The 25,117-nt window shown below is 48.9% G+C and overlaps 2 protein-coding genes across 2 annotated transcripts in view; one reads left to right on the plus strand and one right to left on the minus strand.

Annotated features, from left to right (window-relative positions):
- The window catches only part of pde3b (phosphodiesterase 3B), a 30,387-nt gene extending 12,870 nt beyond the window's left edge, over nucleotides 1-17,517 (plus strand). Inside the window, exons 2-16 of the mRNA XM_067249234.1 lie at nucleotides 9,502-9,552; nucleotides 10,645-10,893; nucleotides 11,202-11,344; nucleotides 11,925-12,028; nucleotides 12,123-12,351; nucleotides 12,512-12,603; nucleotides 12,845-13,011; nucleotides 13,353-13,487; nucleotides 13,971-14,082; nucleotides 14,308-14,421; nucleotides 15,337-15,536; nucleotides 16,229-16,432; nucleotides 16,586-16,747; nucleotides 16,858-17,104; nucleotides 17,259-17,517. Of these exons, the coding sequence (XP_067105335.1) occupies nucleotides 9,502-9,552; nucleotides 10,645-10,893; nucleotides 11,202-11,344; nucleotides 11,925-12,028; nucleotides 12,123-12,351; nucleotides 12,512-12,603; nucleotides 12,845-13,011; nucleotides 13,353-13,487; nucleotides 13,971-14,082; nucleotides 14,308-14,421; nucleotides 15,337-15,536; nucleotides 16,229-16,432; nucleotides 16,586-16,747; nucleotides 16,858-17,104; nucleotides 17,259-17,467 (2,418 nt within the window). The 3' untranslated portion in view covers nucleotides 17,468-17,517. The remainder of the gene's footprint in view (nucleotides 1-9,501; nucleotides 9,553-10,644; nucleotides 10,894-11,201; nucleotides 11,345-11,924; nucleotides 12,029-12,122; nucleotides 12,352-12,511; nucleotides 12,604-12,844; nucleotides 13,012-13,352; nucleotides 13,488-13,970; nucleotides 14,083-14,307; nucleotides 14,422-15,336; nucleotides 15,537-16,228; nucleotides 16,433-16,585; nucleotides 16,748-16,857; nucleotides 17,105-17,258) is intronic.
- Nucleotides 17,518-20,965: 3,448 nt separating this feature from the next.
- Nucleotides 20,966-24,887, minus strand: cyp2r1 (cytochrome P450, family 2, subfamily R, polypeptide 1). The gene is made up of 5 exons (XM_067248831.1): nucleotides 24,546-24,887; nucleotides 23,874-24,015; nucleotides 23,088-23,720; nucleotides 22,469-22,798; nucleotides 20,966-21,922 (listed from the first exon to the last, which is right to left on the minus strand). The coding sequence occupies exons 1-5, from the start codon at nucleotides 24,783-24,785 to the stop codon at nucleotides 21,741-21,743; spliced, it is 1,527 nt and encodes a 508-aa protein (XP_067104932.1). The 5' UTR covers nucleotides 24,786-24,887; the 3' UTR covers nucleotides 20,966-21,740.
- Between the last annotated feature and the right edge of the window lie 230 nt (nucleotides 24,888-25,117).

Below are 25,117 nucleotides of genomic sequence, written 5' to 3' on the forward strand. Positions count from 1 at the left end.
TAGGAGCAACTCGATTTAAGCAGCCGTGATTCTACCAGTTCCCAGACTTGTGTGGTTTAGATGTGCATATAACTGGAGAGAGACCCTGCTTAATTTAGCCAGTGATGCCGGTCACGGGAACAGAAAGTACAAGGTGGTAAAAAGTATAAACCAAACCAGTTCCTCAACAGACATCATATACAGTGAAGAAAATCCCCCCCCCCCCTCTCCGTTGTCTGTGTGTCCGTGTCTGAGTGTTCCAGCGACAGGTTCTCCGTGTTCTCCCCTGGCAAAGCAGGCTGGCAACACCGAAGACAGACAGGGACACTTTCCCCTTCATTATGCTCGCGCGAAACACTCTGGAATTAGCGCCGAAGCCCTCTCACACAATAACAATCACAGCTCTCTCCTTCGACTCCAACCGGGGATCCTGTTGTTGCTGCTGCATCGTAATGAAGCGCTAGAACTCCAGACTCAACCACACTGCTGCTCGCTCGGTTAAAACCCCGACGATGATGTCACAGGTGAGGCCCTGCTGGGACTGGTCCCCAGGCCCTGGGGCCGGCTCCTGGGGACAGGACGGTCTGATGAGGCCTGCATGGAAGCTGTCACGAAGTGCTCACACAGCGACACGGAGGCATCGTCAGCTGACGTCTCACTCACTGACTTACTGATTCCACTGCAGACAGACATCCCTCAGGTGAGGAGATGCAGTCTGGCTGCTGGCACCTACTGACACACACACTCGTACGCACACGCGCACACACACACTCCCCTGTGGTGCTCCTGTAATGAAGGTCTTCAGGGTGAAGTCACCCGGTCATGAAAGTGTTCCTGGCTTAGGTCTATCTGTTGTTTGATTTACGTCCTTCCAGAGATTGGTATAGGGCTATTATAAGTCAACAGTTGTTCAATTAATTTGAGATTAGATTTGGGACCGAATGATAGAGTCAAATTAAGATGTGTTATTTCGTTTGAGCTTTGGCCAAATGTAATCTGAGTTTGTCTAGCAGTGCAGATGCAGTAGTCCTACTGGATGTTCACAGAGCAGAGTGCAAGCTGCAAAGGTGACAGCTTAGATCATTGAGTAGAAGGAAAGGCTGTGTCTGGCCACTTGTTTGTAAATGATTTACTTGACAACAGACGATTTTTCTCAGCCTTCCCCTCTGTCAGTGTGTCTCACTCTCTTTCACTCTCACTCCTATGTCTCACTCACTCTTTCTCTCACTCTTCCTCTCCCTCTGTCTTTCTCAGCCTCTCACTGTGTGTCTCTTTCACTGTCTTTCTCTTTCTCTACCTCTCTTTCTTTTGGTCCCTCTGTTTCTTTCCTTCTATCTCTCTGTACTTTCCCCAGCTCTCTCTCTCTTTTGCTCCCTTCCTGGCCCTGATATATTGTCTGTGTTCTCGTGCTTGTTATTGGCCTGGGTTACAGCAGGACTCAGGCTGACTGGTTGGCTGGCTGACTGGCTGGCCAGTGTTTATGAGAGAAGCCTGCTCTGATTCCATGATAAAGCCAGATGTTCCCTTACAAGGCTCCCTCCAGCCTCCTGGATCTGGCACCCATGTCCATATCAGGTATAGTCTTCCTGTTCTGCTCAGCGCCTCCCTTCCAGGCCCTCCGCGAGCCACCTAGCCTTCTGATTGGCCAACACCGGGCCAGAACGCAGATGGCTGTGAAGGACAGTAAGGATAGTGTTTATAGACTGTCATACAGAAACACATCCACACCAGCTACCCTGCTACCTCACTGCGTACATGTGTGTCGTGTTTGCATGACAAAGTTCCAGTTTGGAAAAAGAGCAATGTGTGTTTCTTATTTTGCTTCTCAGGGTCTGAGGGAAATGACATTTGGTTGTCCGCGAATGGCAGGATGGTCCAGATAGAGGTGCTGGTTCTGGTCTAGGTCTGTGGGAGGATGTGGAGCTGACCCCTGTGGGAGCTGAAGAGAGCACAGCCCTCTAGTCCTCCAGCCAGGATTCCCAGGCTAATTACAGCATGTGTCAGTTGAGAGCCACTGATTACTGTCTACACCACCACAAACACACAAACCTCCCTTCTGAGAGAGAGGCACAGTGAAGCGGAGTGCCCGCCAGAGTTCAAGTCAAATGCTGTGTGGAGATGCTGTGAGGCCCTGTTCTCTAGGTGTGACCAAAACATGCTACAAAACCTATATTTGAACCTGCACAGTTTGCGTTCCTTCGCAGTAACGTCACAAAGACAAAAAGGGAGGAAGAAATACAATAGAGAGAGAGAGAGAGAGAGTGTTCTAGATGTTCTGAACATGATGTCTTGGTTAGATATTTTCTACAGGAGGAGTTCAACAGTAAAAGAGAACAGGGAAGCCACTAAGGGGCCAGTTCTCCCGCACAGTTATTTCACCCCCGTAAATTATCTCTTCATAAATTTCAGGTAACATATAAAGTCTGGCGTTCGGCCGTGAGAAGCGTACATTCGGTGCGTCACCGGGTCAACGGTCTCTTTCATAATTGCTTGTGTTAAAAGTAGATAAACCCTGGATCTTTTTATGAACATGCAGATCAGCGACGCAAAGTAAAGTAGGGCTTATCATTCAGAAGGACTATTCAAGCTATTTCTGCTGCCAGGGCAGTGAACTCCTCAGATCACACAGGCCCGTGTGCAGCCTGTGGCGAGCGTGTGTTACCCAAGTTCAGGTCAACAGTGAATATTAAGCATAGATCAAACCTAACCTGCACGAAATGCACACCGCCTACAACTATGTATAGGACTATGATTTACTGTGTGGTTTCTAATAAACTCAGGATCAAACTGGGATTAGGTCTATGCGTTGTCTTCACTTTCCTCATTGAAGGCCTTTCACATTTTTCTCCTATTTCAGAGTGGGTTACTGCTTTAATTTAAACTTTGTCATTTTGCTGGATATTTTCTAGATTTGTTGATTCACCAAAAATGATAAGTTGCTCTCACCTTTGAGGAAAAATAACACAATTACATAATAAAAGTGTCATTGTTCTTCTTTTGTCTGTGTGTATGGAAAATAGTAAAACAAATAGTGTATAGTAAAACAAATGCACTTCAGCACTCAGCCCGTACATTTAATATTTTTTTTTACAGCTGCCAAGTTTTAATCCAAGCTATAACGTATAACTCATGAAAGTAATAATTATCTGGGTTATTCATAGCATTCATTTGTTTAACATTTTAAACTTAAATGTTGTAAACTATTAAACAGAATTCTGCACTTTGTTTAAATTGAACAAGTTTGTTAGTGTAGTGTTTTGGGGGCTGAGCTGTTGCCTTGCTGTCTAGGTGAGTGCGTACGGTTCCGTAGTCGGTTCCGGCCGAGTCTAAGAGCTCAGCTCTCGGCTAAGGACTGAGCTCTCCAAGCTCAGCTTTCCAGGAAGGTCCTTTCATGATAATTATCACATTCCCGTTCCCCCGCAGAAATCCTTGTTGTTCTTAGGCTGCTTGATTTTAATAACGGTCTGATTACCATAATAATTCTGTCATACATTTATTTTTCAAACAATATTTCAGGAGGAGACACTCCAAATGAACCCCAAAGCCGAAATAGTTGATTTGTTCATCATCAAATCCACAATGCGATGCGTTTTAAGTAGTTTATGAACGACGTGCTGAAGGGTGTGTGCGGTGTTCGTCTGTGCTTATCTATGATGTCGTCCTGTAGAATGCTGGTAAATGACCACTGCAAAATACTTATGGGCTATTTGAGCCTGAAACATGCCATTGTGGGAAAAAGTTCATCATTGACGTAATAGGGGTTGACCCTACTCAGATTGTGGCTTTTTTGTTGTTCCTGCAAACACGTGTTTGTCATTATGCAAGCTTTGCTCTGTCTGGCAAGCAGCCAAGAGGAGGAACTGCTGCTAGGAGAGGCAAAGCTGACAGTTGAGCTGAGATTTTCTACTCTAAATAAGCTCCACATTCTTCTTGTTTCAACATAATACCCTGTAGCCCCTCCTTCTCCCCTCTCCTTTTCTTAAAAAACAAACAAAACAAAACAAAAAAAATCTAAGAACACGGATAGATGTTCTACTGTATTCTAGGCCCGTACTAGTTTGATCTTCCATAATCTGTCACAATTTGGGGTAAATGTTTTAGTTTGGAGTCTCAAACTGATTCTAGTGGTGATGGGAACATGTACAACTGTAGGAGACAATAGGAGAGGAGGGAACCTCAGGTCAGCTCAGGGCCTCACAACAGAGCAACCAGTTCAGTTTCCATCTGCTTGATTGGGTTGATCTCGTCAGGCGCCCCAAGTGCACGGGACGTCATGTCCCCAAGCCCCCCCTGGTCTGGCCTGAGGTGACCTGCTTGCAGGTGACTGGTACTGGCATTGGTCTCTCCTGTATGCTCAAACGCTCACACAGACTATTTGTTTGGCCGATGTATTCTGCTGCTCGTTCAGCTAGATTTAGTGGCATGCTTCTTTTGAACACATAGTATTTGGAGTTAAGAAAGGGAGGAACGAGCCAGCTGGTCCTGAATCATGGACAGGCTGGAGAAGAGGCTGGGAAGGAGGCTGGGAAGGAGGCAGCTGGAAGAGGAGCTGAGGGAGGCGCAGAGGGATGCAAGACGTGAGTCTGCTCTGACCCTGCAGCCACACCTGTCTGGCCACAGAGGACGCCAGACGGGCTCTACCAGTCCCGCCTGACCTGTCTCAGTCTCGGAATCCCAGCCCCCTCCACAGCCCCAGGCCAGTACCTGGCCCCTGGACGTTGGTTAGGAGGGAGGTTCAAGCTCTGGCTTTTCCATCTCTGGAATGTACAGTCGTATTTCTTCCCCCGTTATTTTTGTTTTTGGCGTCCTCTCCTCTCTCTGTCAGTTCCCCTGGTCTCTCCCTGTAAAGGCTGTGGCTGGCTGTCACCCCCAGGCAGGGAGCCAGGAAGCTCCCAGCCCCAGCCTCCTACATGGGGATCACATCTAGGGTAGGGAGGCTGGTTCGTCCCATCCACCTGACCCGCGTAAACAAACAGCAATGGCCATGCCAGATGCCGTGGGTCCGAGACACAGAGGGAGCAGAATGTGATGAGGACTCCGTCTGCGGCTCAGGCGGCGTCCAGACTAGGCCTGCTGCAGCACTAACCTGGGCTGTTCTGGGGCTAAGGGCATGTCCTGGACCTGGTCCTGTGTCATGTGGTACTTTCTAGGGCTAGACTGAGCGTCACAGGGATTTAACCACATCATTATGAGATGGGCGAACCTTGAACCTCTTAGCAGAAATAAATATGGACTAGCCTAGTTCAGGCACAAACAAACACATGCAATATATCAAACAGCCAGCACGGCACACACACACATGCATACACACAGTACAGTGATCCCTAGCTATGCTTTATTGCATTTTTGTTTAATATAATGGCCAGAGCATACACATTTGTATTTCATCTTTAATCTTGTTTTTGTTTAGTTTTTTTTTTTACTCAGGGTTTGAGCACTTATTCAAACAAGCCAAACATTGTTGTGTTTAAAGGTATTGGCGATAGCACAAAACACAAACAGTGGATTCTGAGAAGGGTATTTTAATGTGTTTCGTCTGTCCATATTATTGTGATTACACTGTACACATGGTTGTAGTGCTTGAAGTGGTCAATAACACTTCAGTAGTACAGTGATAGTGGCCTCCTGTGTTCTCTGGGCATGGACATGGGTCAGTGTTACTAGCCAGTGTGTTGCCAGGCCAGAGAAACAGGTAAGACTAATCGACGGGATAGTCTCACATACCCACCTGAGCAGAGAACTGACGGAGGGGTGTGAAAAGAGAGGGATGATGCCGTCCAGCAGCCCTCTGCCCCACTCCAAGAATTTTCCACGCTCCTGCCAGGTTGCCCTGACGACACGGCGACTGACACCCCCCAGCGCCCCCGTTGACCCCCTATGCGGGCCCTCGTGTCTCCGTCTGGTCTCTGGTGGAGACTAGTCCTATCTAGGACAGCACTACCAGGGGTATACTGGCTATGTTGAGCTCGTGGAACAGGACACACACTCACCAACACACACACACACACTGCAGGGCAGTGATCTAGTTAGCTCTTCCCAGGGATGCAGACTAAAGGGTTGAACCAGGCTGCAGTGATTGTCATTCATTTTTCTTCTTTTTTCTCTCTCTCTCTCTGCCGTTCATTCAACGTGTCTTCTTTCCCCCCCCCCCCCTCCCCCCCATTGTATGTGTGCATACATTTGTATGTGTGTGGATGCGTGTGTGTGTGCGTGTGTGTCCGCAAGACTCATTCCTCCTCAGATGTGCCTTTGTGTGTGACGGTGAAAGCCTGTCCTCATTATAAGTGTGTGTGTGCGCGCGTGTGACGCTGCCGGCTGACGTCAGTCCTGCCCTGCTCCTCTTAATACAAATCTCCTGCCTGCCAGTGTCCCCCTTTCTCCCGTCCCCTGTACAGTCATTACCCTGCTTTTATGATTGCTAGCCCTGACCCGATCTCACAGCCCAGTGCTAGTGGCTGGGTAATGTGACACACAGGTGTAAGAGTACTCTGCTCCCCCCCCCCCCCCACCCCCCCCCCTCTTCGTGCTTGGAGGAACTGAGGCTCTGTTTCAGGGGAATAGGAGAGAGAAGCATTTCACTACCGTCCCCATATGCAGGCCCGGCCGTGCTCCGGCTTGGTTTAGCCGGCGTGTTTGTGTGCCGAGTGTGACCGTACGGAGACAGGCTCCCCTGCTGTTAATATGGGTCACCGTAAATGGCAGGCCATGGGTCAGCTGGTGGTATTGATGGTGGGTGAGCATGACCACAGGGTGCTGGGTGTTGTGTTGTGTTTCTGCCATCTGTTTTTGGGGACACGTTGCGTGGCTCGTCAGTGCAGAGTTGTTCGTCTGGCCGTCGTAACCCCCGGGCTCGGGGACAGGCAGGTGAGAGCTCCGCCTTTCGTCCTCCCACACCCGGCCAATCACAAAGAGGTGCCTTAAATATATACCTTGGTGTCACTCACAACAACAACAGAGGAGTTAATTCCAAAACACACAATTCACGGTCGACTTCACGATTTTCTGAGCTGGCCAGTACCAGAGCCTTCTGGAATAGCACTTTTAGAACCTTATGGATCGTTAACCTCATCATCTGATCGACCCAGCTTGTTAGGCTAGCCCACAGCCCATAATACTCTGTACTCTTTAGCATAGCTTAAGTAAATAGATGGAGAGCCCTCACTGTTTGCAATGGCACCACACCCTCGAGCACTTAATTGCAGTGCTTAGGTCGCAGTTTATTTGGTACTCGTAGCATGTTTCTCCTAACAATACACCCAAGAAAAACGCCTTTCCTTTCTTGGAAAGGTACTGATTCCGTTGTCTGACCTGGACTGAGGTGGATGCGTCAACAAGGCATGTTTGTTTTTGGGTCCACAAGGTAGTGTAGCTGACAGGCTTCCAACATGTCCGCTGTCCTCCTATCACCATAAGCAGCCCTTCCCCTGGTTCTTTCATCAAGCTAGGCTACATTCTCACTAAAACAACGTGAGGCATCTCCTGTTTTCACGTGTGTGAAATACAAAGTGGAACATGTGTTTTTGTATGTGTGTGTGTGTGTGTGTGTGTGTATGCAGGCTAGTTATCACGTGAGAGAGAATGTGCTCGTGTGTGTGTGTCCTCAGGCGCACAGACACAGACATACCTGTTTTTGCACGAGTGTATGGTGTGTTTGTGTGTGCGTGTGTGTTCTGAGGCGTACAGACACAAGCATACCTTTTTGTGTGTGTGGGCAGAACGACACCCGCGTCGTTAGAACAGTAGGTTCAGTCTACCACATGAGCCAAGAAGACGTCTAGTCTGCCTCATCCGCATGACTCCATGACAGCCTGTTACTACCTTCCCTTTCTCTCTATCTCTGTCTCTCTCTACCTCACGCCTCACCCGCTCTCATTCTCCCACCCCCCCATCTCTCCCTCCTCTTTTTCCCTCTCTTTCTTTCTCTCTCCGTAAACAAGCAGACGTCCAACAGATCTCTCCTCCGGCCCCTCTCCCGCCATCCCGTTGCCATGGTGTTCGGCGCATTGTTTGCCGGCCTCTCTGTCAGGTTGCCATGGTAGTGCTTATTTGCCGTACTAAATGTTTGGCTGCGTTGTACAGATGCTGATGACAAACACACAGCCTCCCGCTCTGATCAATGGAGGAGACTCTGATTGGAGAGGAAGGGGCACAGCGTTTGTCAGGCAGGCAGGCAGACACAGACAGAGAGGCAGGCAGACAGGTGGAGAGGCAGACAGGCTGGTAGAGGCAGTGAGATGGGCAGACAGACAGGCAGCCAATCAGGCAAACAGACAGACAGACATGCAGGCACAGCTTGATATGGACGGTGTCTGTGATGCACAGATGCCTGCGTGTAATATAGAGTAATAGTAATACTGTTTATAATATTCATATGCATTACACTGAGATCCACCCGTATGATTTAGCACCATTTTCAACATTCTTATATGCCAATCCTGTATAGGATATGGGAGAGGGAGATATAGCGAAAACGAGCTGGTCTCATTGGTTTGCTAGCGATCAGTCTTCGAGGCCTATTCCTCTTGCCTCCATCACACCCCCTGGTGGTGTGCGGAGGTACTGCGTGTTGCCTTTCTCTCTCCTGTGAGTGGAATATTTACTCCCTGGCTTTAACATGGCGACCTGTGCTCTCCAATGAGGACACAGGGAAAGACAGTACTAGCATGAGGCTAGCTAGCATGTTGTCCTCTGACACCTAGCCAGGCAACCTACTGGCAGGTTCAACATTCCTGGTTGTTTTATACGTGTCAACAGTGTCGTTATTTTTGTCTTTTTTTCTTGGTTACAGAATAGCTGAATATGTTTGTGTCAGATGTGAGTTTGAGACGATACATTTAGTTTTAGGACAAATGTTTACATTTTGTATTCATGTGAAAAGTTCAAGTGTTAAACCAACAAGACCGACTGAATAAACTGAGAGAGACAAAACTAAGATCCAGAATGTGAACTTTCCAGTTCTGTGTCTGTTCCCACAGTGTCATTTGAACTTTGAAATAATTCAGTTGACCATCCCACTGTGCATGGGCCCCAGCCCATGTGTTTTACTGTAGCACACAAAGTAAGCTCCTGTTTGGTGACTTTTTTCTCAGACAGACACACAGCCCTGCTCTGGAAATGCTGCCGATTGACGTAGTTGTGGCCAGATAAGATCTCAGAGCACCATTGTTGACGTGTCATTGTGGTTGCAGTGGTGGAGTATTTTACTTAAACTTAGTAGCTTTGGCTTTCTGCAAAAGGTCTAGGTTAGTTCTCTCTCTAACCCTAAGTCTACAGAACATTGTCTGCATTAACACATGATAGAAGTAAAGGACACATTGTGGAGGGTTATTTATGTACAATGTTTTCTTTTGAATGTCAAGTTGTACATGTGGTGGTGTTCCAGTACCCGTACTTAACAACACATGAATTTTATGCCCTATGAAAATGTGGACTTTGCATGACACCCACCCACAGCCTTGAACACCAAGAGACTGTGATGAGGCCCCCAGGCCAATGCTGAGCGTCTCTGCTGTGTGTTTTCAGATGATCCTGTGGGACTGGGACCTGAAGCAATGGTACAAGCCCCAGTACCAGGTCAGTACACTGTGGATGAGGACAACACTCTGGTGCCTTTCTCTGTGTGTGTGTGTGTGTGTGTGTGTGTGCGTGTGTGTGTGTGTGTGAGGGTGCGGGTCAAGTTCGTAATCATGCCAAAACTTGAATTTAAAGAAATAAACTAAAGCAAGTTACACGATAATAAACCAACTGGAATTCTATGTAGAGACACTGGTGGGAATAGGAGAGGCGAGGGAGATGAGAGGAGGGAGTTTCAGAGGAGAGATTAGGTAGGGACAGGAGGGTTGAGGTAGGGAGGGTAATAAGGAGAGGTGAGATGGAGGGAGGGAGGTGTGGGGAGGCAAGGGAGAGGGGGGGGGGGGGGGCGAGGCAGGAGGGAGGCTGAGATGGTGAGATGTAGAGAGGTGGGGTGAGATGGGAAAGCAGCGGAAGGAAAGGAGGGGTGAGGGAGGGAGGGAGGGGTGGAGAGGAGGAGTGAGAGAGGACTGAGGCAGTGGGGAGGCAGGGGAGAGGCGGGGAGAGGAAGTGAGGGAACTCCGTCAGCACAACACACAGGCACTGCCCCTCACCTAGCGTGCGTCACTGAGGCTGGGAAGTGCTCACATTGCACTTTTATCACGCACACGTCCCCGCCACTCCTTTTTATTACTGACATCACCAGCCCAAGAAGGCTTTCAATTACCCAAGATCAATGCAGTGAGCTCAGCCCACCCTCCTCCTCCGCCCCTCCTCCCCCCAGCCCCCTTCCTTTGTGGCCCTCTACCCGCACGATACCGAAATGCGTGACGAACACAGGCAGCTCTCGAGCAGCACAACAGTGTCCTGTTACACATCTAGCTTCCGCACCTGCATGTTTCATGTGTGTGTGTGTGTGTGCCGTGCGTTTGGTAGCGAGTAGAGCACCATTCGGTGGTATGTTTAGTACGTGGTGTGTAGGCTCGGTGCAGCTATGAACCCCAAAGTACGGAAGCACCTGTTCAGCGTGTCATGTGTTTGGGTAAGCTGGGTTCGTGTGCGTGTGTGTAGCGACAGTCTCCTTTTGCACCGTCGTGTCCCGTGCACTTTCCGACCTATTTCTCTTTCTCCCCCGCGTGCGTGCGTGCGCGTCAGGGTGCGGTGAGCGGGAACGGCGTGGACCTGTCGGTCATCAACGAGGCTCGGAACCTGGTGTCGGAGCTGCTGATGGACTCGTCCCTGTCGCCACACACCGTGTCGTCCCTGCGTAGCGTCAGCAGCCTGATGGGCACCTTCTCCGGCTCCTGCCGGCCCCGGGTCAACCCCTTCACCCCCTTCCCCGGCTTCTACCCCTGCGCCGAGGTGGACGACCCCACGGACCGGGCCGACCGGAAGCCCCTCAAGGTGGGCCAGCACCGCAGTCCACAGCCTGGCCCTCCCTGGTTCTCCTTCACGGATCCCATTCCTCGGAAGGAGAAGTCACTTTCTACGATAGGGGGGGCGCGCATGGGATAAATAGTGACACAAGCTTACATTACAGAGACCAAACATATGTATATTTGTGTATCCAAGCACTGAAATCACAATACTATTTTACACTGTATGATTTGAAAGCTTCTTTATAAAATGTCTGCTGTATTTTTGTAGTTGTCCCGGCTGACTTTTGCTCCCCTCCCTCCCTCCCCACCATCTCCCCCTCCCTCCCTCCCCAGGGGCTGAGCAGTAGAAGCAGCCTGCCCACCCCCCAGCTCCGGCGAGGCTCCACCTCCTCCTCCCTCCCCCCCATGGAGTCAGCCTCCTCCCGCTGGGAACGCAACAGCGGCAAGAGACCCCACCCCGACCTCAACCTGACCAGGTAGGACCCCTCGAGACACAAACCTTCACCTGACCAAAACCACTCAGACGGTTATTGCGATTCAAGTGCTATATTGCATTCAAGAACACACATTTAATAGGTGAAATTGTTTACATGGACATTTTAGCTGTGTCCTCAGTTTGAAAATAGTTGGTCCTATTCCAACCGAAAACCATCTTTAAGCACCCTAGCGAAAATCTCCCCAGTTTGTACAAGCACCATGTTTTTCTCATTATTTGTCCCCAAACTGGTTGCTATGTATACTTATTTTTGCTGTACGTTGACACACTTGATTAAACATGATTTCTCTGTGGCCAATGTTAAATTCCTCCGTGGCACCACAGTTTACTGTTAAAGCATAATATGTTGATCCTGCTAGTTGTACTTCCTCTATAATGCCACAAGGTGGCAGTAGTGATCCAGCTGTCTAAACCTACTCTGCCTCCCATCACGTCAGCCCTCAGTAAAGAAGAAACATGTTCAACAGTGTTGGAAATTAACATTCAAGTCTACGGGTATAGTCTTTTTAACCGTTTTTTTTCCCCTAATGTTAGACCTGGTGTGTGTTTGTGTGTTGCAGTCCAGGGTCTCTGTCCAACGGGCCCAATGCTAACCTGCTGACCATTCCCAAGCAGAGGTCTTCTTCTGTCACCCTCACCTACCACCCTGGGTCCAGGAGAGCAGGTGCGGACACACACACACACACAGTGTACTGTACAATAGAACTCTAACTGACAGTGACTTGCTGACTATCCTCTCCACTCCACCCCTCCTCTAGGCACATCTCCCAGTCTGAGTCCGGTCACCTCCCCTAGCCACAGCCCCCCTGCTGTGGGGGGGGCGGGCGTGTCCTCCCTGGTCACCCGCTCCCCTGTGGAGTTCCCTGACACGGCCGACTTCCTCACCAAGCCCAGTGTCACCTTGCACAAGCCGCTGGGCTACACCCTAAGCTCTCCGGACTTCCAGCAGCCCTACCGAGGCCTGCCCTCCGCCCCCCTCTGCACCAGGTAGGGGACCACCGACCTCCCAGCTGTCTGAACCCCCATCCTGGCTGACCGTGTCCCTGACCCCTGTCTCTGACCACAGCCCGCCTGCTCCCCAGGACCCAGGTGTGCTGACCGTAAACTGACCTGGCGTGTCTGTGCCTATCTTGTCTCTCTCATGCAGCTGTGGCCGTCAGATGCTGAAGGGCATGTCCAGTGGGGAGGCTGGAGAGGGTCACCCGCCCCAAACCACCGAGGCCCAGCGCAGACGCTCAGGTACGCAGAAACACCTACACACACAGTCTCCTCACTACCTGGTACTGTTTGTGAGAGGATAAAATACCAGTCAGAAACATAGACACTGGTTGCTAGTTTGTCAGGGTATGTATTATTTGAATGTGGAGCGATTGAATGCCAGTCAACATCCTGAACTGAATGCAGTCGACCTCCCATTGAGGTTCTGGGGTTGTTCTAAGGCGCGTGTTCTGTGTGCTTGTTGGTTGCGTGTCTCCGGCAGGTGAGGCGTCTGGCTTTGTGGGTGATGGCCTCATCCGGGAGGAGAGCGTGGAGGTCGAGGCGGCCGGGGACAGGAGCTGCGACCCAGGAACTAGGAAGCAGGCAGAGGGGGAGGAGCAGGAGGAGGAGCAGAGCCCCAAAGCGGAGCAGCAGACCCAGGAAACGGAGGTATTGGGATCGTGGTGGGATTAGCAGTTTATGATACACAACAACAGACTGGCTAGGCTAGGCTAACACTAGGCTATTGTAAACAACTGAATAGGGAACACAGATATGAGGCAAACAGCGCTAGCTTCATGCAATATTACGCAGCAATAGATACCCTTACAGCAGTAACCCTAGGGTAAGCTACTTCTACTTACCTCTCAGGTTTAAAGGGACTGATGCCTAGCTGTAATCCGATTCCAAATGCCCCTTTGTGTAACAGCAGTACACCAGTGCTCTCCCAGTATCCCAAACAATAGTTTTTTGGTGAATAAGTTGTGTACATGTGTGTCTGTGATCTCTAGGGTGACCAGGAGTTTAAGCTTGAGCCCATTCTAGATGACCATGAAGCTCTCATGGAGAAGATAAACAGCTGGAATTTCCAGATCTTCGACCTTGTGGAGAGAACAGGAGGGAAGACAGGAAGGATACTAAGCTATGTCAGTAACTCAACCCTCTATCTGCCTGTCTATCCATCCGTCTTTGACAACTGTTACACTCATCTACCGGGATTTAGAATATCGTTCATTGAATGGCTTTTTAGCTTTTTTATATTTAAACTATTTATTTCTTGAATATGCCAAGTTCGGAATCTTAGCTTGGGTTTGTGAGCTGTTAAGTAACTGGACTGGGGCATCAACTCACAACTCAGAACACAGCTGACAAACCAATAACCCTCCCAGATACACCCCTAACCCTTACACAGCTGACCAATGATCAAAGTAAAGACCACCTGATCCATATGACCAGCTACTGTTGGCTTGTCAGGCCAAAGTCTGTCCAGAATTGGTCTATTTTTTGCTTTCTATCTCCGTTTGTGTTATCTTTCCAGTGCAGGGGGTGTTACTTGTGTGCCTCCCGCAGGAGAGCGCCTGTCTCGTGTCTTCATTCGTGCCGTTTGTTCCTCCCCTGTTCCTCTCCAGGTGACGTACACCTTGTTCCAGGACACGTGTCTGTTTGAGATCTTTAAGATCCCCGTGAGGGAGTTCATGTCCTACTTCTGTGCTCTGGAGAACGGCTACAGGGACATCCCCTGTAAGTAGCGCCACGCCACGCCCCTGACTCTCTGTAACTAAGCCCACACCCAGCAGTGGTGAACAGGCCACTCACATTGACATGAATGATCAGTAGGGTCACGTGAAGGTAACCTGCTCTGTACACAGCACCTGCTGTAACACCCATGCTGTAGCGTGACGATGAGCGCTTGAACAAAGGGGTTAGGGGAATGAGTGGGGCTGACGTGTGGATCCCTTGTCACAGACCACAACCGTGTCCACGCTACTGACGTGCTCCACGCTGTTTGGTACCTGACCACCCGTCCAATCCCAGGCTTCCAGCAGATCCACAATGAGCATGTGACAGGAAGTGACACAGGTAAGCACTGATGAAGGATTTCAATTTTTTTTTTTTTGTGTGCTTCCGGCACCAATAAACTAACCAAGTCCTGGATTAAATTACCTTCAAGTTGAGCATCTTAATGGATTCGTTTTGCTGGTGTAGGATTACCACATTATCCACATTCCTACAGGGCTGCATGTGCCCTCCCCCCCCACAGAGAACCCAGATGGGAGGGTCTGAATCGGCAGGAACCCCAGTCCTGTCTCGGCTAATGCTGTTTTATGTCCCCTGATCCATTCGAAACACATTATAGCTCGCTCACTGACCACTCCTTCACTGGCTGCCAGCAGAGCAGCTGCCTTCAGACAGGGCGAGAGAGAGAGAGACAGAGAGAGAGAGAGAGAGAGAGAGAGAGAGAGACAGAATAAGAGAGAGGGAGAGAGAGAGAGAGAGAGAGAGAGAGAGAGAGAGAGAGAGAGAGAGAGAGAGAGGAGAGAGAGAGAGAGAGAGAGAGAGAGAGAGAGAGAGAGAGAGAGAGAGAGAGAGGGGAAAGATAAAGATTGGACAGGGAGAGGCAAAGAAAGAGAGACAGAGTGAGAGATAGGGATCGAGAGACATCGACAGAGTGAGAGATAGGGAGCGAGATGATAGCACTCCGTCGTGATACAAATCTGGCGAGACTTAGCTCGGCGTATTTCGATCGTGTTTCGGCTCTGTGCGTTAGTAGAATGGTGCAGCTGGGTGAGTCACCAGCAGGCCTGTCTGGCCCAGCATCCAAACCCAGCTCACCCCTCCCTGAGTCTGCCGAGTCCCTGGATCCTCCAGAGCCATGACGGGACCAACTCACCCTCAGCCCACGGCCCTCCACTCACACCGGAGAAGTGCACGTTCAGACTATTATAGGCCTGGCGTTTCCTTGCTGTGACGGTGTCTCTGTGTGGTTGGAAACAGATTCGGACAGCGGCATCTCCCCAGGCCGGGTGTCCTACGCGTCCTCCAAGAGCTCATCCATCTCGGACGACAGCTACGGCTGCCTGGCCTGGAACATCCCTGCCCTGGAGCTCATGGCCCTGTATGTAGCAGCCGCCATGCATGACTACGACCACCCGGGCCGCACCAACGCATTCCTCGTGGCCACTAACGCCCCTCAGGTAAGCCCCACTGATCCTCCAGATTGACCCGAGAAACCCATGATTACTTGATTGACGGAGCTCCCAAAGCGTGGATGTATACTCTTGCTCTGTGATCAAGCAACAATATTGTCGCTGTTTTTTCTGAGGTAGAATTCGATTTTCCTGCTGAACAGGCACTGTGATTTCAGAATATTGTGAAGGGGTCAGGTTGGAACTGTTTGTCCATGTGATGCTTCCATTCTAACCCTGGGAGAATCCGTATCTCTATTTCTTTGAGGTATTGCACAAGGACAAGCTTTTATTAGGAATAGGTTTTTCTAGGTAAGCATCTGACAGGCTAAACAGCTAGACTAGCGGACTGTTTGCAGAGCGCTCCGGTTTTTCAGGCTCCTGTTATAACAGACGTGATCACGTTCCATTTGCGTAAATGTCCGTGGAAAAGGATCGAGCGTAACGAGAGGCATCCCAGAATGTATTGATCCTCGGTGACAAACAGGCCTGTCTGGTGCTGCCACCTCTACTCAGAATGACCCAAAGTCCCCTTGCCTTCCACACATCTTACCTCACTGTTCTACCCTGTTTTCCTATCGCAACACTAAACCTCCCATCCTTCTCCTGTCGTGCACCCCTCCGCCGTCTCTCCTCCGTTTCTCGCGCGTTCCTTTCCTTCGCACCGTCGTGACCCTTGTCTTCCCCCCGCCGCTCTCCAGGCGGTGCTGTACAACGACCGCTCGGTCCTGGAGAACCACCACGCTGCCTCGGCCTGGAGTCTGTACCTGTCCCAGCCCGAGTTCAACTTCCTGGCCAACCTGGACCACGTGGAGTTCAAACGCTTCCGTTTCCTGGTCATCGAGGCCATCCTGGCCACAGACTTGAAGAAGCACTTTGACTTCCTGGCGGAGTTCAACTCGAAGGTCTGTCTTTTCACTGATCTGATTGACACAATGCGTCATGGCCGATCTGACAAAAGTCCGATCATTTCAGTCCAACGCATGCCAAAGAGCAAAATCCTCTGCCAAAACATGGTAGGTAAACATCTGTGTGTGTCTGTGTTTTCCTATAAATAGGTGAATGATGTGAACAGTCCAGGAATCGACTGGACCAACGAGAACGACAGGTTGCTTGTGTGCCAGATCTGCATTAAGCTGGCAGACATCAACGGGCCCGCCAAAGGTCGCGACCTCCACCTCAAGTGGACGGAAGGCATCGTGAACGAGTTCTATGAACAGGTGAGCCAGGCGTCCGTGTGGCAGGGGAAACGCACAGGTTTGTCTCTGTTTTGAACTGTGACCCGTTGGCACCAGGAAATGAACACGTATCGTATATATGTCTTCTCTAGGGAGATGAGGAGGCCAGTTTGGAATTACCCATCAGCCCCTTCATGGACCGTTCCTCGCCACAGCTGGCCAAGCTGCAGGAGTCGTTCATCACCCACATCGTCGGGCCGCTGTGCAACTCCTACGATGCTGCCGGCCTGTTGCCGGGCTACTGGATTGACGAGGAGGGCTCGGAGGAGGAGGAGGAAGAAGATCAGGTGGACGACACTGAGACTGATGAGGACGAGCTGGAGGAGGATATTGAACCAAGTAAGGAATATGGTCATCACGGCCCGCTCTCGTCGGTCTAGGAATGTAGCAAGGAAGTAACTTTCCACTCAATGCGTGTCGTGTTCTGTTTATCACACGTCGTACGCCGTTTAAGGGCAGTGTTTGCCGCTCTCCTTCCCCTTGTCCCATGCAGAAAGGAGGAAGGGCCGCCGCAGGCTGTTCTGCAACATCATGCAGCACCTGACGGACAACCACAAGGTGTGGAAGAAGACCATCGAGGAGGAGGAGAAGGGCAAGGAGCTCGGAAAGCAGCAGTCCGACAGCCTGCCCCCGTCGCCCTCCTCCCCGTCTGACGACATCCAGGTAATCCAGGAGGAGGAGGAGGGGGAGGAGCGAGCGTAGCAGTCCAGCAGGACCAGGGCCAGAGCCAGGAAGACAGGGGGGAGGACCAGGGCCAGAACCAAGAAGACGGGGGGGGGGGGGGGGGGGGGGGGGGGGGGGGGGGAGTGAGGGCAAGAGACCCTCAAGCCCCCCCCACCCCCCAACCCCCACCCCCCACCCCCCCCCATTCTCCCTCACACTCACACACACAAAACAACCCTGCTGGTTCTCCACACATCGAAGTTGTCACTGTGCCGCCACTCAGATGCTAAACGCAGTCATGTTGTTTTTTAGAGAGACAGAGAGAGAGAGAGAGAGAGAGAGAGAGAGAGAGAGAGAGAGAGAGAGAGAGAGAGAGAAAGGCCTTACTACTGTGACTGGATCCTTGCTGCAACGGTGGGGAGTCCCACTCCTATGCACTTTCACCCTTATGGAGAGCCCGGGGCCCCCAGACCTGAGGAGCCTGGTGTGGAGGACTAGGATGGACGGGCCCAGCAGAGCCCAGCCCTCCGTGGTGACCTGGCTGTAATGCTGCCTTGAACGCAGAGCGCTTAACTCTCCTTTAGGTACTAAAAGAAAAGCATACTATTTAAAATAGAAGTAGAAGAAGAATCAAAAACAACACCTTGACATGATTGACACCTGTTACCAAAGCAAACAGTTCAAACATGGAAAGACAATAGACTGTTTCAGACTCCATGTCAGGAATATTGTAGACCTATATATCAAATGTGCCTGTCTGAACTTTCTTTCCTGAGTCCCTGGGTCTAGTCCTGGGACCTGTGCAGTCCTCTCCCCTTGCTGGCGACACGAAACACTGTATCACCGACTCAGTCTCAGAGACATTGTGGCAATGCTGACTGATAATGAGCATTATACCTGCATCGTTTTTGATGCCGTTTAGTCATACCTGCCTTTTGGTTTTACTCTTCTTTTAGTGTGCGTTTGATTTTCATTTGGTTTGTGGGTGTGTTTGCGTGTGCGTGCGCTTGTATGTGAGCATATACGGGTGTATGTGAGCCTGTGTGTGTGTGTGTGTATCTTCAGGAATGCTTGGTTGCCAATCAATAAATTGTCCTCTGGTGTTAAGCATGTTGCATTCAGAACAGGAGTCCTGTTCCATTGAAGGGATTTTTTTTCCTTTATGTTCGTTTTGATTTGTATCTATTTTTCACGGTTACTCAGGATTCACGTGAAGTTGAATAATTATTTTGAGAGAACTCGTTGATTTTAAACACGCTTTTAAATCAAAGAAAATCGAATCTGGGTGACTGAAATGGTTTTTAATCTTTGTACGAACAACTTGAAAACAAACACATTCAAGCAATTGAAATGCTCCGTGGTGAGAAAGGATAGTTCATGTTGTCTTTCTGTCACTCAAACACAGCTGCTCACTAGTGCTGTTTGCATTGTTACCTATTAAAGACCTCACTGTAGAATTGGGATCCTCAACTGTCAGTTAACTGCAAAGATCTGTTTGCAGCAAAGCAGAATCTGAACTCTGGCGGTGAAATCCCATGGTGATTCACATACCAGTATATTAGCTGGAGATGTTTTGGATGGCATTGTTCTCAGCTTTGTTTTTTACACAACATACTCCAGCATCATCGATTTATTTTTTATTTTCTTATTTCACTCATTCTGCAGAAACGGATGTTTTGAGGTCGATACCTTTTTTGACGAACCCATAACCAGGCCAGTGTGTAGAGAAGTGATCCAGGGTTTCACCATCACTTTGTTTTTGTTTTTATATTTTCTTATTCTGAACCATGAGGCAGGTTTAATACTAATAGTTCTATATTTTTGTCTGTAATAACTCTAGGCATTCCACTAGAAAAGCGTTTTGATGGAAGGGTAGGCAGCCTTGCAAGCCTCAGCTCTCTGTTCACCTTGTCCTGTCATTTTCTCCAGAGAGGAGATGTTCTCAAGTAGGCAGTGTAAATCAAGCTAGTATATTTAAAGACAAAAAAAAAATATAGATATAAATGTGCACATTTTACTACCAAACAAGTGTTTAGCCTCTGCACAAAAAGAGTATCTGCATATAAATATATAAATATATTATATTTTTTAATTAATCAACTGAATGCATCTGTTTTCTACACGCAGCTGACATATATTGTACATTGAGACCCTGTAATTACCATCTTGTTTCCAGAGTTTTTATCTAATACTATTTACAGTACAGATGTGGAACTGTGGGTTTGGTGTTTTGTTTTTTCTTTTGGATTCAGCGTCTCCCTGCTCCTTGTCATAACCACTCTCTCAGTCTTGGTTTGATCTAGTAACTCTGTGTTGTTTCTCAGTCAACCCAACCAGTGCCAAACTGTCCCTGCCCGGTCTCCAGGCACCCAGATAGCCCCCCCACCACCAGCACCCCTTGCCCAGGGGTTGAGGGTGGTGAAGAACGTTCAGAGCTTAACATCCACCATGTTTAATGTGACACAGTGGAGAAAGCAGGTGTGGAAGGCTCACTTGAACTCCTCAGTGCTCCCTCCTACTGTCTGAGTGGGGTCTGGAGTCTTCTGTGTTTCGCTAATGGACGGATGCAGGATTGCCCCCACCACCACCACCACCTCCCATTTTATGGCTCATTATGTTTGTAAACGTTGATTGTTTGTTGGCTTCTCACTGTGCAGTCTCTCACACACAACAGTGTCCTCCAATGTTCTTGTCATAAATACATCTAGGAATGGCTGTTATCCTTATGTAGCATTTAGATATACGTATGTCTGATGTAACCGTTCAACCTTATCAACACTGTGGGGAAAACAGATTTTTGTTGTTATTTATAGCTGTCATAAAACACCATCCCTAAAATAATCCTGATGCCTCCGTTTGTTTCACTGTACTTTGTCTGTTTCAGAGGGAGAGAAAGAGTGTCTGTGCAGTATGTACTTACAGTATGTTGGACTGCGACTGCCTGACTGTCTGAGTTACCTGAGTTACAGTTCTCACCACTGAATGCGGTTCTGGTCTAGTGTCTGACCTCAATTTGAACTCTCAATGTTTCTGTGACCAAAAACATCATGAACTGTCATACAGACATGGATCAGGGGCAGATCATATTCACGCCATCTAGCATCCAGAATCATTTTCTGTAGCTATGTTTGGTAAGACGGCATCTGCTAGCTGTCAAAATATCAGCAGGGATCAAATCCATCTAAAACACGACCTGGGCTGGGTGTTGAATGGGCACATCTGTAGTGTAGTGTTTGTATAGAATGTAGTGTTGAGGTTAAGGTAACACTGTTAATCTCTAGGTACTTTTACTTTTTCACTCATTTCCTTTTTAAGGATTAATAAAGTTGAAAGTTGAGAAAGTTTGGTATGAGTTATACTAGCGGTGTGTATCCTGATTTGCCCTTGGTCTGGACTGAATGTAGAAGGCCAGCTCATAGAATGAGACTTGAAGAGGTATAGTGTGAGTACGTGGATAGTCAGTCATGTAATAACTGAAGAGGTATATGTAATCAAGACTCACTCACCAGAAAGAACATGAACAGTAGAAAACAAAGCTAAAAAAAAAAGTTTATTTTGCTCTTGGGTAAGACTATGTCTATGAACACTCTAAAACGTAGCACCATTGTGTCATTGTCCAACATACCAAGTCAGAACATTAAAGTTACAATTTGCTGGAGGTCTGATAAAATATTACATCACTTTGCAATTCTGGAAACCCACTGCAGTTCTTGTAACTTTCTGGCAAGAGGTTTTTCCATGGAGGGCTCTTCTTGGAAGAAGTTCAGTGTTGGTTCAGATGTAATATATTGCCTGTATCCAGGCCAATGTACATGTACAAGACTTTCTAGGAAAGACGGCTTGTCTACATTCCATTTCCAGCTGTTACAGTTGGAAATGGATCTCCTCTCCTTTAGTCAGACTGATAAAAGAGAGGGGACAGGGCCTCGGACCATCACAGAGGTCCACCCAGTCATAATGTTCCTCAACCCCCTCAATAAGGCACCTGAGCCCAGTATCAGGAGGTGAGATAACACCAGGAGAAATGCTGATTCATACTGTTGGATCCGCTGGTGGCTAAAACGGTCTCACCCACTCATTGTGCTCACCTGGACCTCTTTGGTAACTGTTCAGATGCTCCTTTGACTTTACAAACAGTGCTGTGCAAACATGCAGATGCTGAGAAAAAGGCCCCACCGGGCAGTGCTTGGAACTGGGAGCAGTTCTGCGTAAATCAGTGAAGTTCAGAGAGGCAAGGCCAGCTGTTTTGTCTCTGTCTGGCAGCCTGTCTGTCTGTGTGTCTGGGGGTGGGGGTGGGAAGGGGGGCTGGGTTTCAAAGCTGCCTCCGGATGGCACAGATGGAGTAGGGTAGTGGTTGAAGGGTCATCCCCAGTTTGGGGGTGAGGCTGGGCACGGTGCCGGGAGGAAACTGCAGGTGGAACCGCTGCAGCATGGTGGTGAAGAAGAGGAACATCTCCATCCTGGCTAACTGCTCACCCAGACAGCAACGTCTCCCTGAGGAAAAAAACACTCCCGTATCAGCTCTGGATGTGACAACACACAGACACACACCATATTGTCTGACTAAAGCTAGACTGCCTCACTCCCACTTTTCTCTCTAACTCACACTAGACTCTCTCCCTCACTCGATCCGATACAAACAGTACATCTTTAAAAGAAGCCTCGGGTGAATGTGCAGGAACTTGCAATGTAGCAAGCCATTCTTTTGAAACAGATATTAGCCCTTTTAAGAATTGGCTTTGGTCTGGTGGTGTGGTGTGTTTAACTGTGTCAGTTTGTTTTTCTCTCAGCAATGACGACACTGTTTATAATGACCCCAAGGGACAACTCACTCTCCGGTGTAGACACTGAGGGCTCACAGCAGTGATTAGGATTGCACATCTAGACCACTCTATTACATCTGACTCCAAATCTAATGAGGTCCTAACTGGAGAATGTAGTTTTATGCCAGCGAACATAGCTGTTTGGAACAATCAGTAATCACACAAAGAGAGAGGGAGGCAGAGAGGGAGGAAGAGGGTGTGTGTGTTCGTAACTCACCCAGAGAGAAAGGGAGGAAGGCTTCCCGTCTCACAAAGTTCCCTTTGCTGTCCAGGAAGCGCTGAGGAGAGAACACCTCCGGATCGGTCCAGTACTTCTCGTCAAAGTTGACCGAGTACAGGTTCGAGATGACCATGGTGCCCTTTGGGATGGAGTACCCATTGACCAGCGCATCCTGGGTGGTGGCACGGAAAATCCCCAGGGGGACGATGTTACAGAAGCGCAGGACTTCATGAAGCACCGCCTCCACATAGGGCATATTCTGCTTGTCTTCCAATGAGGGGGGTCGACCACCCCCCAGTACGGTGTCGATCTCCTTGTGGAGCCTCTCTGGGGCAAAACAAACACCAGCAACACACTGTCAGTATGATGTTACTATGGACAGCAGGCCTATATGCTTGCTGACTGGGATTCTTGTCATCATCAATTCACGCTTTGATCTATGTAAATCTCAATTTGTGTTAAACACTTCAAGATAAATCGGATGGATGCTCTTTCAAACAAAAACAAAGGAGGCTTCAGAATATGGGATTATCTGGTTATCGGGGAGTTGAAAAACGCCCCTTGTGGGTTTAGGCTGCGATTAGGGGGGCCTGGGAAGTTCCCAGTGGGAACTGACCTTGTATGTTGGGATAAAGGGCCACGTAGAGCATGGCCCAGCGCAGGGTGTTGGTGGTGGTCTCTGTACCGGCGATGATGAGCTCTCCCACGCTGTATATCAGGTTTTCTCTGGAGTAGGAGGAGCCAGGGTCTGCTCTGCTCTGCTCGAGCTCATCCAGGTAGGCGTCTATGTAGTGACGCGGCACCTGCTGCACCCGGCCCTGAGAGAAACGCTCGATGATCTCCAGCAGGAAGTCGTAGACCTTGGCCGCGTTGCGGAACAGCTTCTGGTGCTTTCCGAAGGGAATCACCTCGATCCAGGGGAAGGCGTTGTAGAGAAACGCCCACCCGCTCACGGCCAGCTCCACGTTTTCGCTGAAGATCTGGATCATGTGCTGGAACTGCACGTCGTCGTAAGTGAAGCGCTGGCCGAAGATGATGAGGTTGGTGATGTTGGAAACGGCATTGGTCACAAGATGTTTGGGGTTGAAGGCCTTCCCTTTGTGCTCGTCCATGGCGTCCACGAAGAACATGCATTCCTCCGAGATCTTCCTCTCAAACATCTTCTGGCCACTGCCAAAGTAACGGAAGGAATTGGAGGCCAACTTGCGGTGTTCTATCCACCCTCTGCCATATTTACTATTGAGGAGGCCTACAAGAGTCAAAGAGATTGCCTCTGTTTAGCTGATGTATGAAATGTATTTGAAAGCTACTTGGTGCAATAATGACAAGTAAATATGTCTTATGTAATTACAATTGACTTATGAGAAGGCCTATGGAAGCTTTATGGGGAAGAGTTTCTCACCGCCCATTTTGGTCATCTTTATGAATAAAGGCAAGGATGGTCGATCGGCAAAGACCTCACTCTGATGGTAAAGGCACTCCTTCACTGCATCATACCCGTTCAACACGACAGCCGAAATGCCTCCCAAGTCAAGACTGAAGATCTGAACGAGAAATACTTGTTAATATGTAGTTAATATCACAATAAAATCAATGTATGTTGAAATTATTGTTGTCTTTGTACATTATTTAATTTCTTAAGAGGATCAAACGCCCTTTTATATATGACACAATGTTCATGTTAGGTACGGAGAGTGAGCAAGACTGTTACTGGGGCAGGCTGACTCAGTGCTTCTTGGGCATTCCTCGAAACCCTGGGAACACAGCATAGTTGCAGCCTAGGCTACTCTTTTGTTCCCGAATTTATGTCTGACGCAAAGCACAAGGACATGACTGTCCATCGGCGAAACCTTGATAGACTTTCGTGTTCTGATACCTGTATTGATGTAGGAGCATGCATGCGTGCCTGCGTGCGCCTGCAGATTTCTTTCAGTATGGAAACTATCGCAATACACTTTTTATCTAACGTGATAGGCCTACCATCCCATTTAAACAAACTCACATAGTTGCATAGGCTACTTTGCACCAATAGACGTTGTGATGTCAATTTCAAATGACAAGTTTGGTGTCTTACCGGTCCATGGACAGCACTCTGTTTCCTCAGAAAGACGTGCGGTTCCGTGGCGAGAGACAGAATGTTCCCTATAATAGGAATCGGTGATGGACCAGGAGGGAATCCTTTGGGTCTCCTCTGTCTGAGCAGCTGACGAATCAGCAGAATAAATAGAATAGCAATAAAAAGACTACAACTAAAACTAAAGACAGCATGTTCATACGACACCGGCGCTAGAGTTGGGAATCTAATCGATACCATGGTGTATCAGAAGTTTTCCTCTCTTGTCGAACCTCTCCTGCAAAAAGACGTCTGGCGGCTGCTGGCTATCATCTTGCACAGTTTTTATCCCCCGCCTCTACAAGACAAAGATTGGCTAAAGGTTCCAAAGGGACCATAACGGTGAATGAACTTTACCCACGGCTGATCCTGATCCATCGCTTTCTGTGAATCATATTTCCAATCGATTGTATCCAATTCCTTATCATGTGTGTACATTGTGTCATAGAAAACGACGACTGTGTAAATCCCCGACTGTGTATCATGAGGACGTCTTTAGCTTCAAAATCACGAAGGACTGATGTTATACAACT

The sequence above is a fragment of the Osmerus mordax genome, chromosome 13 (genome assembly GCF_038355195.1).
Source record: "Osmerus mordax isolate fOsmMor3 chromosome 13, fOsmMor3.pri, whole genome shotgun sequence".
NCBI classification, from domain to species: domain Eukaryota; kingdom Metazoa; phylum Chordata; class Actinopteri; order Osmeriformes; family Osmeridae; genus Osmerus; species Osmerus mordax.